The 14579-nt window shown below is 31.0% G+C and overlaps 3 protein-coding genes across 3 annotated transcripts in view; 2 read left to right on the top strand and 1 right to left on the bottom strand.

The window, feature by feature from the left end:
- LOC133184538 (FYN-binding protein 1-like) overlaps positions 1 to 1786 on the top strand; it is a 29729-nt gene extending 27943 nt beyond the window's left edge. The window contains exon 13 of the mRNA XM_061319627.1: positions 212 to 1786. Coding sequence (XP_061175611.1) covers positions 212 to 231 — 20 coding nt within the window. The 3' untranslated portion in view covers positions 232 to 1786. The remainder of the gene's footprint in view (positions 1 to 211) is intronic.
- Positions 1776 to 7526, bottom strand: LOC133184363 (vacuolar protein sorting-associated protein 28 homolog). The gene is made up of 9 exons (XM_061319411.1): positions 7421 to 7526; positions 5563 to 5588; positions 5282 to 5319; positions 4997 to 5086; positions 4286 to 4388; positions 4069 to 4176; positions 3928 to 3981; positions 3700 to 3791; positions 1776 to 3484 (listed from the first exon to the last, which is right to left on the bottom strand). Exons 1-9 carry the CDS (start codon positions 7449 to 7451, stop codon positions 3364 to 3366), a joined length of 663 nt encoding a protein of 220 aa, XP_061175395.1. The 5' UTR covers positions 7452 to 7526; the 3' UTR covers positions 1776 to 3363.
- A 214-nt stretch (positions 7527 to 7740) lies between these two features.
- LOC133184716 (calcium and integrin-binding protein 1-like) lies at positions 7741 to 11307 on the top strand. The gene is made up of 7 exons (XM_061319790.1): positions 7741 to 7856; positions 8795 to 8829; positions 8973 to 9072; positions 9495 to 9642; positions 9973 to 10082; positions 10172 to 10260; positions 10431 to 11307. The coding sequence occupies exons 1-7, from the start codon at positions 7806 to 7808 to the stop codon at positions 10450 to 10452; spliced, it is 555 nt and encodes a 184-aa protein (XP_061175774.1). The 5' UTR covers positions 7741 to 7805; the 3' UTR covers positions 10453 to 11307.
- Positions 11308 to 14579: the final 3272 nt, after the last annotated feature.

The raw sequence follows: 14579 nt of genomic DNA, 5'->3' as shown, positions 1-14579 counted from the left end.
TCAGACTTGGACAAACTATTTCTCCATTTCTTTTGTCTGTGAGCAACATACTTTCTCCTATCAATTAAATTTGCTTTATGATATAAATCCATAGATCCTTTACACTCAGGTGAACATAATGGCCCTTGGGCCTCTTGTTGACAAACTGATTGAAGTTGTCTTGAAGGTTCTTAAATGTATATTTTGTAATATATTTTTTTTATTTTTACAGAGCTGTATGAGGCAGTGTAAAGTTCAAAGTCAGCATGGACAAACTGCTACAAAATTTGACTGTGATTTTTTTTTTTTTTTTTTTTTTTTTTTTTTGTATGTGTTTTTCCCCTAAGAAAGTGAAATGACTCATTAAAACAGAAAATTGCTAAGCAGAGAGAAAGCACAGAAAAAGATTCTTTTCTGCAGCCTGCGATGGTACATTTTACTAACAGAAATCTCCTATCTCTTATTGGTGCAATGGAAAGTATCCATAAATCGAGGTTGAATGTACAATGGACACTGGTGAATGTGGAGGCTTGCTACTTGACCCATTCCATTTGTCTTGTACTTATTACCATATACCTGTATAACTCTTACATTCGCTCACTAATGTTAACATATATATATCAACTGACATTTATTGTAGTTGTATGCATTATATCTTTATACAATGTTTCATAGTAGATGTTGTCAGTAAAGACATGACACTTTTGATGCATTTAGAATGACAAATAAATTAAGCATGTAGGTCTATGATTGACATCTTTGAACATGTTCAGTTATTAATTTGGGATTCAGTATTTTTTTAAGAGGAAAGCTCAGAGTGGTAATAGAATTAGACACGTCTCCTCGTGCAGTTCTATTACTTGAGAAAGAAATCCATACTAGAATATGTTATTGCTGCTAGGTTTGTCAATGATCAAATATTTAAATCTTGTGGCACCTAATGCCTGAATTTTTTTTCAGTATTGTCACTTTTTACTAGTATACTCTAGTCACACATTATATAAGTGCTTTGTTTAGCATCTTTTTTCCCATTTGATTTTATGATCATACAATAGCTTATATAATTGTCAAAACCATATTTCATTGCTTTAATCTACATTTTTTATAAACATGAACCTGTATCAAATTGTACCATACAACAAGTACATACAGAATACGACAGACTAGCTGAAAACTTATTTTTCACCTTCATGTATAAACATTGATTTAATGAAGAAAACATCTTTAAGTGAAATTTTAAAGAAATGTGAACATGTTTTTGCTAGGAAAATACAATTTCACAATTTCTGTATGGACATTTACTTTTTAACTAAAATATAATTTTATACATTATTCTTTTTAATTGACTGTTAAATACATAAGTGTACCAGAAACAGCTCAGCACCACCAGTGCTTTTGTCTTTTAACTTGCTGTGATTTTAGCTCAATTTTTTGTTTGTTTGTTTTTTGTAGTTTAAACATTATTTCATCTCTATATTTATTGTACAGTTTACAATTGTTAAATTTTGTACAATGTAGATGCCCCTTCCTCAATTAATTTTCATTCCTTGTGTGTAACTTTCAAATAATCTGTATAGCATGGATTGAACTGAAAACAATTTATTTGAAGTGTATAATTGCTCAGAGAGAAAAAAAAGACAATCTTTGCTGATTTAATCATCTGTGTTCAGCTATGGTATACTGCCACCCTACCGTAATCCTTTTACTTAACTGGAAATGTAAATGCATTCCTCCTTTTAAACAGATTATTTGTTATTTAGCTGTATTTTGTTACAAATAAGAAATAAAGCTAGAAATACAAAGTTAATATTTTATTGTTTATTTATTTACAATATTCCAATCCTTTCTCGGATCAATTAGTACAATGTATTTTACATTACCTCTCAGTTATCACAGTTTACAAGAAGATACAGATACATTATATACAAGACTTTAGTCTCAGTATTAGCTGATACCGTATATATACCAGGGTAGATACAATCTGTCCCCTATTTCATGACTTCAGACCAGTTCTCTATAAGTTCATTCTTTTAACTGTGTGGAGTCGATCATACTGGATAGTAATTTGATTTTCTTTGTCAGATACGTAATATTAATAAAATCCTTTACCAGGCAAGCAGCATGCAAGAAGTTTTAAGAAATTAGTATTTTGTGGCTGTTCAAAAAAAAAAAAAAGTTAAAATTCATTTACTGCAATGTTAAGCAGTTTATATACAGTGTTTAAAGACAACAACAATACATAGCAAAAAAAACAAAATAATAATAATCATAATGAGATCTTGAACAATATACAAATGTATATGTTCACAAAGCAATTTTACCATTTTCAAGTCTTTCAAATGATAAACATAGCCCATATATTAAAAGCACTCCAGGAATCTTATGCAAGATTTACCAATGAAAAGCATAAATTTATATAATGATGAGTTTCAAACACAAGAAGCTTCAAATAAAATTTGTTCACAGGTAATAATTATGTCAGTACTGTTCCCAGACATTCAAATGAGCTTTTAAGTGACCATGAACAGTTCAAGCCAAAATATCACTTCTTATCATAGTTAGGGATAAGAAGACAAAATGGAAGAAAACAGATCTGTTAAAAACAACACACAATCTTTAAAAACTCTCAAAGGCACAACTCTCATGTAATGAAAAATAGTCATTTTATCTCGGCATTTTCAGGGCTATTTAATGTTGTTTCTTGTGTACTGGGTACTAATATATTGATCCATTTAAGATTTTTAAAAATTGATTTGTTAAATTATGAGTGTTTGACATAAAGAATAAACAGGACAACAGGAGTTAAGTAAAGAGAACATTTATACTGGTGATATAGCATGTAGCAAGGATGTACACATATGTCTTATAACACACAATACAAGTTACAGAAAAAAATCCCAATCATGAAATTTCGATAGCCCTCAGGGATACAAGTTTACAGAATGACAGAGCTACTAAAAAACAATGAACAGTAGAGTTGCCTTGTTTTCTGTAACTTTTCATAACATAACTTTTAGTTTCATTGTCATTTTTAAAATAGGCATAAAAACAAAATATGAAACTTTTTTTTATTACAAGTGTATATTCTCAAAATTTAAATAAAGCAAGTAGCAATTAATGTATTGCTGGAATACATATTTACCTACATCTATTTTTATGTCTGTTAGCACACTGAAAATCAATTTCTTACGAATTTTACCATCACATTTTCCAATTTGCTGTTAATTGCAAAACATGACAATGAACTGTAGTATGCTTTACAAAAGAATTCTTCTGGTTTATAAAACGGTAACAAGCACACCTGTTTTGGAAAAGATGATGACAGGGGTCTATACTGTCACACTGGCAATATTGTTCGTTTCCTTTTGGTGTTTTGATTCTCTTTCAGTGGTCATGAAGGATGCGATTAAAGGCATTGTAAGCAGCTTCCAAATCAAACAGAATCTGCCGAACCTGGTTATCATCTAGTTCTTCAGACGCTGACATCTCATTGAATATATCTAACCTACAACAGAATATATTGGAATTGGAACAAAATCTGCCTAAAATTTTATGAAGTTTAACCTAATTACTGACACACTGACTAATCCGACATTGATTTTATTTCCCACAGCAGACAGGTTTCACTGTATTTTCATGGTTTCAATACTGTCATATTTGTTATGTACTTTAATAAAAGAAAATGATAAATAATGATCACAGGTTTAAAGACAAACTCACCACTTTTTTACTTTCTGAGTTCCCTCAAAGTCTTTGGGTAAAATACTTAATCTGTTCAATGTTTCCATTAGTTCTTTCAGATCAGGCTGAATCTGACAGTAGAAAATAAATATTTAAGGTTTCTGAAAGAGCACAAAAATATCTAAAGAAGAACAGCTTGAAAAGCATTCCAAAAATGCTCTCCAGGACTTGAATTACACTTTTACCAATGAAAAGAAAAACTCTTACCCTATCCATAGCTCTTATTTCTAATCTTAAGGTGTCCATTACAGTGATAAACAGCTGAAAAGAAAAATAAAAGAACATCATTTTAAATCATACATGTTAACACAGATTAATCAAGTGCAGTAAAACTTTTCAGATTCTCACCGAAACAATGTCTGCAATAGCTTTGCTTGTGTTTCCTTGACTAATACCATCCTTGATTGTGATTGGTCGATCCTCCTTAATTCTTTCGAGAGCAGCAGGGCAATCCAACTGGAAATCAACAAGTATATTCTATTGATATCATATCTTCTCTCTCTATCAAATTTTTTAAATTCATTTTATTAAAGTGATTTTTTTTTATGGTGGGCATTATAATTACCCTGTATTTTTTCATAAACTGCTCCACTGTTTGGAAGTCCCCCTGAACAAGTTTGAATGCAGCTTTATATTGCACCAGCAGTTTTGAGCAAGCAGCTGTATATCTAAAATTAGAACAGTTTTATACATGTACGTATTATTCAATTTTTCCATCAAGAAAAAATACAAGTTTCACTCTTTTACATGAAATATGTCACGAAGCATTGTTTTTGTGTCGTTCTATTATGACGTCACAATCGAAAACTTTCATTCTTGTAAATGCTTGTTAAACTGCCTCAAACATCAGTGTATTATCCAATCAAAATGCATTTCAAAAAAAAGTTTCATAAAAATGTGCTTTTATGGTCTCATTCAAATGTCATGATTCTTCCTTGTAATGCTCACACTTGATGAAAAAGCAGTGAAATCTTGCATGGTTTTAGGTCTCGCCTGACCTGAACATGACTTACTTATAACTGTTTATGAAGGTAGTGTTACCGTACCAGAAAGAGTCTACATTACATTCAACACCAGTGCAATCCACTATCATGTTGTATATAAATTGCTATGTAACTTGCAACAACAGTCTTGTTTTCTATATTCATAAATTAAAGCTTCATTGGAAATACCGATGTCTTTTGTTCAGTTACACAGTGTGACACTGATACACATGATAAGAGTTTTGTAAGCAAACTATGATATAAAACTTCTTTATCTGTGAGTGTTTACTTACTCTTTGGGTTGAACAGCATCTTTAATGTAAGCTTTCTCTAAACTCTGCAGCGTGTTAATGACTGCATAAAGTTCTGCCATGTTGTCATACCTGAACCAAAATAAATTTTTTAAAAATTTAACATTAAGAATTAAGTATTTCCCTGTTTCAGCAAAGTCCTTTTCTCCCCTTCACCTCTCCTCTTTTCTTATTTCCCTTTATGCCCATCTTACAAATATACCCTTTATTACTGAAATTGCATAATTTACTGAATTAACCTTTGACCTTACAAACACTGAAACTTACTTTTCTCTTTCTCTGGCAGACTTGGAGAGTTTTACCTCCTGTAAAATCAGTAATAAATATTATATATCATCAGTACATACCTAATATAGTTTTTTGTCAATAATTCAATATCATTACAAGGGACATTTATAAAAATTACAATTAATTGGAAAAAAAAAATGATTAAAAATCTTAATAAGAGTAATTAAAATTATTACAAACTGTTTCATTCATCCTTTAAAGACTGATGACATGTAACTTTAATTATTTTTACCAAATTAGAAGGCTTCCCTAAACCTTACCTCATACAGAACTGGATTATTGGAATCTGTGCAATAAAAGAAATAGAAAAATCATTTTTTGTACTGTAAAATTTGTTGTCAACAAACAGTAACTCTATACCATTGGGAAAAATATTTCACTACTTTTTGTTTGTCATTAACATACGGTAATAATGGCAGGTGCAGCAGAACTGAACCAACACAATGTAACCAATGATTGTGTGTCTACATTTGAAACAGCTAGTAATCCCATTATGCTGATTGAACAACTGTTACAATAATTGTTGAGAAAACATTCTCTCATTCAACAAAACTCTTGTTATAATTTACCCTGATATACAGCAATCAATCTTTTTTTTTTTCTTCTTAATCTGAAATGCTTGAATTTTTAAATATAAAATTAAAATAGTTGTTGATGGGATGAGAAAATTCCACAAAGAATTAAAAAAATCATTTCCTGGATGATAAAAAAAGGTTATGATTCAGGCCATTTTAAGCTAGTTAGTCGGGAGAGGAAAAAAACAACATTTTTTTAAAGATGACATCTGTGTACAAATATACTATTGAGGATTTAACTTCATGCTCTTTTGTATAATGTGTTATAATTAATGATTTTTAGGTGAAAATACTTATAAGTTTTATATAGACATATCTTTTACAACTTGACCTCAGAATATTTTTTAAAAATTAAGTGTATCTCTGATCCAGAGATCTTACCAAAACAGAGATCACTGAAAAAATATTTGGAAGATGGAAAAGTCAAATAAACTGTTGTGATATTAGAATTTGGTTAAAAATTGGTATGTATTAGCTGGATTAAAGCTGAAGAAATAAAAAATGAGAGAAATATACTAATAGTTTTGCATTTTATATAATCTAAGTTTATTGATCATTATGATACACAATAGTTAACAAGGGCAAAGAATATAGTTAACATTAATCTATTTTCCACATCTCTAGAGTTTATGACTTAGTCTATGTTTTATTTTCACAAGTGTTTACAATAGGTCTATACAGTTATTGCATGATCGTGAGGGAAATATGAAGATTTTTTCAGCCAAGAAAAATCATATTCCCCTAGGGCTTCGCCAAAGGGGAATGTGATATTTCTTGGGCCAGATAAATCTTCATGTTTCCTGAACATTCATGCAATAAATTGTTTATTATAAGCAAACATGCAAAAACTTTAAATATAAACACAAACTTTCAAATTTGGCCTCGCTCTTAAATTCACTTTCAATTTTAGTGTAAAGTTACTGGACACATCACACTCCGATTAAACAATCAGCAATTTTTTGATGTGAACCAGGCTATTGTGACATCTACTACTCTTGGGAGTTTCCATTCAATGAATGATAACTATCGCGGGAAAATGCACTAGGTCTCCGAAGGAAAAGCATGACAGAGACAGGGAAATATGAAGATTTATAGCCCCGTCACGTGATAATCTAGAACCAATCAGATAATGTGTTGTATAGAATAATTAAAATGAGGTATAATAATATTTGAAAGTGATTACTGAAAAGTATGATTAATAATATTCAACATAAATTTTTCCTTTGAATGTTTTTTGTTTTGTTTTTTTTGAGACAGATAATCAGAGATAAACTGGATCAATGAGATGCATCTTTGAGATAATCAACAGTATATAGTTAAAATGTCCTACGAAATAACTTAAATCCTTTTAAAAAGTTGTCCCAGAAAGACCCCGATGTCACCATTTTTACACACAGAGAAAGTAAAATCCATCAATATGATTCAATATCATCATGCCATTGCCACTGGTCATACTCGCCCAAAGACTATGTGGCCATTTGTTCTGAGAAAACTGTTTAGGTTACAAAAAAATATATGGTAATGATACAAGTAAAGGTTTTACCTGTTTGTCCTTGTGAAATTTGTGCAAACATTTTGTTTTCTTCTCTCTTTTCTGACTAAACGTCATGTAAATATTACAAGATGCGTTCAGTTCAGTTCAACATTAGTTTCGTATTTTTTCGTGAGGTAATTTGACCACGATGCTATAAATTTCAGTCCCCTAGTAGATTAAAAATTAAGATATGCATGTCATTTTTCAAAACTAATTCTAAATTCTTAGTTTCTCGCTAATATTTCAAAAGTAAATTTAGACGTACGTGCATATATGTAATCAAATGCACCTCAAGTTTTCCCATCGGGTTCGGGTACACATTTACATTCCATCGAAACAGGAAGCAAAACAGAACAAAACAGAAAGGCAGTTGTTTTGTATAAATTTTAATAATATGGGAGGATCACAGAGTGTCTTCACGGAACAAGAACTAACTGACTATCAGGTATTTTAATGATTTATCTAATGTGCAATTTCTTTAAGTTCCCCAAAATTGGAAAATATAAATATTTATTAAAAAAATATGAATAAATAAAAATTCATGATGTGCTTGACCTTCTGATTCTATTTTTAGATCATTTTTTTCTCACTCTAAAATTTGCATTTGAATTGAGTTAACATTGTAGACTTTGTATGTCCTATTTTATTTATTATATTTGATAAATTAAGATTGACAACCACATAGTATTTTAACCCAGTGGGAAGATTGACTGGCATATGTCTGTAAAGGAAATTTTGCAATAAACCAACTTCCTTCTTTTAAGTCTCTTAAAACATTAAAAAAATTAGAAATGATTGAAAAAATATATATGTTAATATAAAGTAAAAAGTCAGAGACATATTATAAATATCAGGCTTTATGACATTTCTAACATATTTCTGAAATTTTTTTTCCGTTATTTATATTTCTGAAAAAGTGCCGTCATAACATTGCTGACATGAAACTAGAAATATCACATGACAAGTACTATAGTTGGTATGCCATCATGATGTTTCAATGCTTTAGAACAATCTAGTATTTATATATGATGTCTCTTTTGGGGAGGAGGGATTGTAAATGGTATTTTATGCATTAATTATTTATTACCATACACCATAAAAAAATTCTGTCTACAATTTTTATTATATGTTTAATTGTTTTTTGAATCCATCAATAAATCATAATTGCAACAAGAACCTTGACATAGTGTGCCCTTGCTGAAGTATCATCAAGTCATTGATTTTTTTTTTATAACTGTAAATGAGTATCATTTATAAAGAGGAGTTTATGTGTAAACTATGAACATGCTCTAGTAACATGCATATTATATAATAAAATCAATGTATATAATGTATTTTCTTTTATATACAAGTATAATAACTTTCATCATTTCATCATTACAGGAGCTGACATACTTTACAAAGAAAGAAATATTGCAGTATGTAAATCGATTAAAGTTTATTTATGGATAAATTAAGAGACATACTGAGTATTAGAATTGTTAAAATACCTGGTATGTACATAAAGATATGGGGAAAAAAGAAACTCACAAAGTATTTTATTTATTTGCTCGCCTTGTAGTGTATTCAAAAGATTCCAGGAGCTTGATCAAGCAAGCGTTAACAGTAACAAAAATGCCAAGCTTTCCAGGGAAACCATTCTAAACCTTCCAGAATTAATGGTATTTAATCTACTGTATACAGGGTAATTTTCTCCCATGTTATTTTCACCCTTTCACACTTGCAAATGAATTTGCCCCATTTAAAATTCGCCCAGTCACAGTTCTGTTTAAGAAATTATACTGTGTTCTTTGAATTCGCCTTATTTTAAATTTGCCCACCTATGAGTAGGGCGAAAGGGACGAAAATAAAACGGGGGCGAAAATTTCTCTGTATACAGTATACATGTGTAATGGCACATATACAAGAGCATGAAGATTTTGAATGTTTATCATCAGTATCAGATCAAGTTTTATTAAAGGGAGCGAGACACATTATTTTTGTCAAGGTTTTTTTTCACTTGAGATTGAACAGTGTCCTACTTATATAATTATTCTATTATTGATGTAATTTGTGGTAGTATTTATAAGTACTCTGTTTGTAGGTGAACCCATTTAATGACAGAATCACCACAGTCTTCTCATCGTCGGGGGATGGAAGTATGACTTTTGAGGATTTCCTTGATATGATGTCAGTGTTCAGTGATAATGCACCCAAAAATGTCAAAGTGGAATATGCTTTCAGGATTTATGGTAGGTTCTACATCCTGTGTTTGAAGAGATGACACTTCTTAAAGTAGGAAAAGGAAACAAAAAATTACCTACAATTGCTTAGAGATGGATATTAAAGCTTTAAACATTTAATCTTTTCATTAACATTTTTAAATACTGTCATATCTTTATTGATATGTATTGCATTAAATTTAATGCAGTAAGAACTTTACATGACTTATTAAGTCAAATTCTCTGCCTCTGTAAAGTTGGAGATTATCTCCAAATCACATAAACTTGAAGACACAATGTCCCTCCCTTCCTTAATCCATTTTCAGCATTTCCTTTTCTAATAGCTCTTTTTTTTTTAAGATTTTGATGAAGATGAGGTCATCAGTGGCAAAGACCTAAGGCAGGTAATAAACAGATTGACAGGGGAGCAAAAACTGACTGATGAGGAGATGGAACAACTCATCCAAAATGCAAGTCGACTTTTTTTTCTTGGCTTCTAACGCCTGCTGTGGTTTATTTGACTTACAGTTTGACATGAGAGATTTTCTTTTATCTTCAGATTTTGGAAGAGGCTGACTTGGATGATGATGATTCCCTCTCATTTGCTGAATTTGAACATGTCATCTCAAAGGCTCCTGATTTCATTAAGTATGATTTATTTATATCTTTGATTATTAGAAGTTTTTTTTCCCCATATGAGTAAATTAAATCTGTCAAATGTTTTTGACATAAAAGATTTTACACATGAATATAAGAGGTTTGAAAATGAATCACAGTTGGTACATGATTTATTGTACTTCATTTTTTTTGTTTTACAGTTCATTTAGAATCAGGCTGTGAAAAACAACAAACAAACAAACAATCCAGCTGCTGACTGTGATACACCAAAATCATCCATTGTCTGAAAGACTTTATAAAGTCCTTACACGGTTGTGAACATTGTTAAAATTTAAATCTCTTAAAATTGTTATTATTTTTATTATTTATTATTCATCATGTCAAATCTTTTATAGTCTTTCTTTTTATTGTAGATTTACTTTCTGCTCCAAACATTTTAATTCATGTTTCATGTTTTTGTTGGTACCCAAGATTAATTCTTCCCTATCTCAGTGCAATGCACATTATTACTTGTTTCATTATTTCATATTTTTTTAAAATGACCAATACAAAGGGCACAGTGCATAAATCAGCATTATATATTGTATGTTTAAAGGATAATTGTTTTCTGTTGATTGTTTTTAAACTACTTTTGCAGATACATGTATACTGTTTCTTATTATCAGCTCCGTCTATCTGTGTATAATATTCTTCAGTTTTATTGCTATTACTTTAATACCAGTATGTATACATCTTCAGATGCAAAAATTACACATTTTTTTGTTGAATATTGCCACATAATTGTGTGTATTAAAATCCATGCAACTTTGAAACTACAGAATTTGTATTTAGGTGACTTCTAAGGATGGATAATTAGCTTTTGCAAGGGTAAAAGACATTTTCTGGATTTTTAAATTCCATTAGCTGTGTTCATATTTTATTTTATACATTTACCTTTTTTGTTTTTCATTTTCTTTACCTTTAGTGGTGCTGGGTTTGTCAGGTTACTCAGATAATTGAAGAAATACAACTTTCGTGAATGCACATTCTTTCCCTTTAATGTTAATTTTCAAACAAATAAACTTATTGCCGCATTAAGTAGTGTTGTTTTTTTTAAAACACTTTTAGCAGAAAACATGTATAGAGCAATATAGTTGTGTGTAAGTTGTTTCTATTACTTGTAAAGATGTTAAGAATAAAATTTATCTCACACCTTCTCATAAAGATTCAGTGCCATACTCTGAAGTATGGAGGTTGTAGATACCGTAAATGAAAAAGTTTATATATTTCATCCCACCCAACCTTTAGATAGTAATTGAACAGTCTGTAATAATGACTGCACATTTCCTATACTTTTCATAAGTACAATGTAGTAACAGCCAAAGATTGAGTGTCTTTTTTGTAATGCAATAATGTGAAGATTGATAATAATCTGAATGTTTAAATGTCAATAAGGAAGAAGGTAGTTTTAAATATCAATCATGGTTTGTTCAAATATAAAATAAGGAGGTCAGTATAATCAGCTGATGATGGTAGTACATCAATTACAAAATACTACCAGCTAAAATAGGAGATCCATCAAACATTCATCTAATGGAAGGGGGCCAATGTGATTATTTAGCCACCCCTATTCTTTTATAGCCTTAAGCAGAAGCCTTGTAATGGAATACGATCACAGTGTAACATTAATGGCTGGACCAGGAAACGGGGATCCATACATTACTAATCAAGTGTTCTATCCACTGAGCTATCCAGGCTGATAAGTCCAGATAGCCCAACCCACTATATTTTTCCCTCCTTAAATTGCCTTTGCCCTTGAAGACATCCAGCCCAGTTTCTGTAGCCTCTGGAAGGAATTTCACCTGCACGTCCAGTGGTGGTCAACAGCAGCAAATTCAATGGGAAAGGAGAAAATTTTTGGCTGGACTGGGAATAAAACCTGGAACCCCTGCATTACTAGTCAAATGCTCTAACCATTGAGCTATCCAGCTAATATCCACAGTCCATATATATATATATATATATATATATATATATATATATATATATATATATATATATATATATATATATATATATATATATATATATATATATAAATGCCAAACCAGTATACCAAATTAGTCCCAAGCACATGTAATTTCCTATTAGCATGTGTACATGTAGCTGGACAAAAATTAATTGTTATAATTTTGTTTCCTTTTATCAAATGATAGATTTAGTACATTGTACTCTCAAAAGGTCTGTCCCATTGATATATAAGAGTAGATGCAAATTCAATTTCTATGTATCCCAAAGTGCAATGTAAAATATGATTACCAAGAGGCCCTAGGGCCTTAACAGTCACCTGAGTATAATGTAACACTGTAAAGGATCCAAAGATTGAATATAAAATCAAACAAAATAAGCTGATAAATGAAGATATGTTGCCCAAAAGCAAGAGAAATAGGATGATCAGGGATCAGCAAAATAATTAATATAGTGCTCAGTAACCTATCTTAAAGTTGATCCATTTACTTGCCTGCACTTTCCCCCATTTGCCACATCCCCATGCGGACTAAATAAAACAACAGTTCTTGAGCACTTTTAGTAAATCAATCTCATTCCCTCTCACATTGGCCTCACTTAAACTTTGAAGAACATTTAATGTACAAATATAAGGTACTTTTGTCCCATTTTTATTTATCTATTCATTAAAAGCCTACCTGGCCATTAAAACTATGAGAGAACTTTTTGTATTAAATATTGTAAGAATTCCTGTATATTTCTGTTATTCAATTGACTTTTCAATTCATTATTTACAGTGATTAATTATCACAGGTGAATAGCAAAGGGGAATACCGGTAACTTCTTGCAGTAGAATACAAATTAATAAATTCACCAAGTGGTGCAGAAATTTAACAATCTGATAGAAACACCTTTGTTCATTACAATGTTTATATACTCTGTTTGCTGCCCAGATGCCCAGGAGCAGAGAAGCATTTTCACTATATATCCAACAACCCCACCTGAACCCTGGAGCCACAAATTTCACCATTTTGAAAGAGGCAACCTTGCTCATCATAACCATGCACTTAGTTTATCTGATTAGATAAATACCCAGGAGCAGAGAAGATTTTCAAAGAATTAATGCAATCCCACTATATAATCTATAAAGCCCCGCCCTAACACCAAAACCCCTTACCTGGGGACCATGAAATTCACAATTTTGGAAGAAGCACCCTTTTCAAATGCTCGAGCATTATAAAAGCGTGTTTAGAAACATCATCTATCTGGAAATGATTAAAACTACGAATTTTGGGGCGCGTTTGATTGACATATATCCCTCCAATATCATGAAGAAAACTTTATCCTAAAAAATTAAGAAAAGTGGAAAATTTGTTGTGTGTTAATGAAAAATATTAAAACTATAATCTAGAAAAATTAGAGAAGAAATGTGAGAAAGCAAAACCTACTCACCACTAAGTGATGTCAGTCTGGCTCAGTGATGCGTGCAGAGTAAACAACTTGAGCACATATATTTCAGATATTTGTTGCATTTGTCTTTGAATAAAATAATTTAATAGATAATACAGGTACTTTCCTATCTTTTATCTCAGTCCGATTTTCATATCCATGAATTTATTTGTTTTGATTAATATTTAACAATTCATCACTAAAAATGCACAGAAAAGTATTATATTGAATAAAGCCTTTAAGGTATAAAAATTGAAATTATCTGTTAGATTTTCAGCAAAAGTACCTGCCATTTACTCAAAAAAAAAGTTTCGATGAACAGAAATCCCCATTACTTATTTATGAGTGGAAAATACAAGTAAATGAAGTGTTTATTTTACCTTGGCCTAATAAAATGTTTAAAATGTTTGAATTGATTACAAATTGAGTAATACACCGTAGATTTGGGTTTGTTTTATTTTAGATGCAAAGACAGATCACTCTAACTGAAAATATAGAGAGACTTCAAGGCCGTAACTAGGCTCAAATTTTTAGTGAGGCAAGGGATTTGGGGACCACCCAAGTCCTAAGCGGGTCTAGGGTCCCGATAGGGGTTTTCGATGGAGGGGGGGGGGGTCTGGGTTTTATCTTTGAAAGTTTTTACGTTTTGAATTAATTTTTTACATGCGTTCTAAACGCAGGTCCGTAGAAACGGTTTCAAAAGTATGGGGGGAAACTTCCCAGAAAAATCTGACAACCAAAAAAAAAAAAAAAAACCCTAAACTAAACAAAAGTGGGGTGGCCCACTTCCCAAATTTATCTGACAAGCAAAAAAGGGGGGCATTTACTGTCCAAAACCTGGAATTTGTCAGTGCTCGACCTTACAACTTCAAAAAGGGGGGGGGGGCAACCAGCATCTAAGGGAAAATTTTCTA

The sequence above is a fragment of the Saccostrea echinata genome, unplaced genomic scaffold (assembly GCF_033153115.1).
Source record: "Saccostrea echinata isolate AGI-Se365-2 ecotype Australia unplaced genomic scaffold, CSIRO_AGI_Sech_v1 ptg000010l, whole genome shotgun sequence".
Taxonomy (NCBI): Eukaryota; Metazoa; Mollusca; class Bivalvia; order Ostreida; family Ostreidae; genus Saccostrea; species Saccostrea echinata.
The sequence above is the reverse complement of the archived record's forward strand: the minus strand, read 5'-3'. Positions and strand labels throughout refer to the sequence as shown.

Bases quoted from the DNA above. Each gene is read 5' to 3' on its own strand.
- LOC133184363 (XM_061319411.1), bottom strand. From the start codon at position 7,451: ATGTTTGCACAAATTTCACAAGGACAAACAG. The intron at 4,389-4,996 runs GTAAGTAAACAC...TTCTAATTTTAG, and splicing joins GATGCTGTTCAACCCAAAGA to ATATACAGCTGCTTGCTCAA. The intron at 3,982-4,068 runs GTGAGAATCTGA...TTTTCTTTTCAG, and splicing joins CTATTGCAGACATTGTTTCG to CTGTTTATCACTGTAATGGA.
- LOC133184716 (XM_061319790.1), top strand. From the start codon at position 7,806: ATGGGAGGATCACAGAGTGTCTTCACGGAACAAGAACTAACTGACTAT. The intron at 8,830-8,972 runs GTATGTAAATCG...CTCGCCTTGTAG, and splicing joins ACAAAGAAAGAAATATTGCA to TGTATTCAAAAGATTCCAGG. The intron at 9,643-9,972 runs GTAGGTTCTACA...TTTTTTTTTAAG, and splicing joins ATATGCTTTCAGGATTTATG to ATTTTGATGAAGATGAGGTC.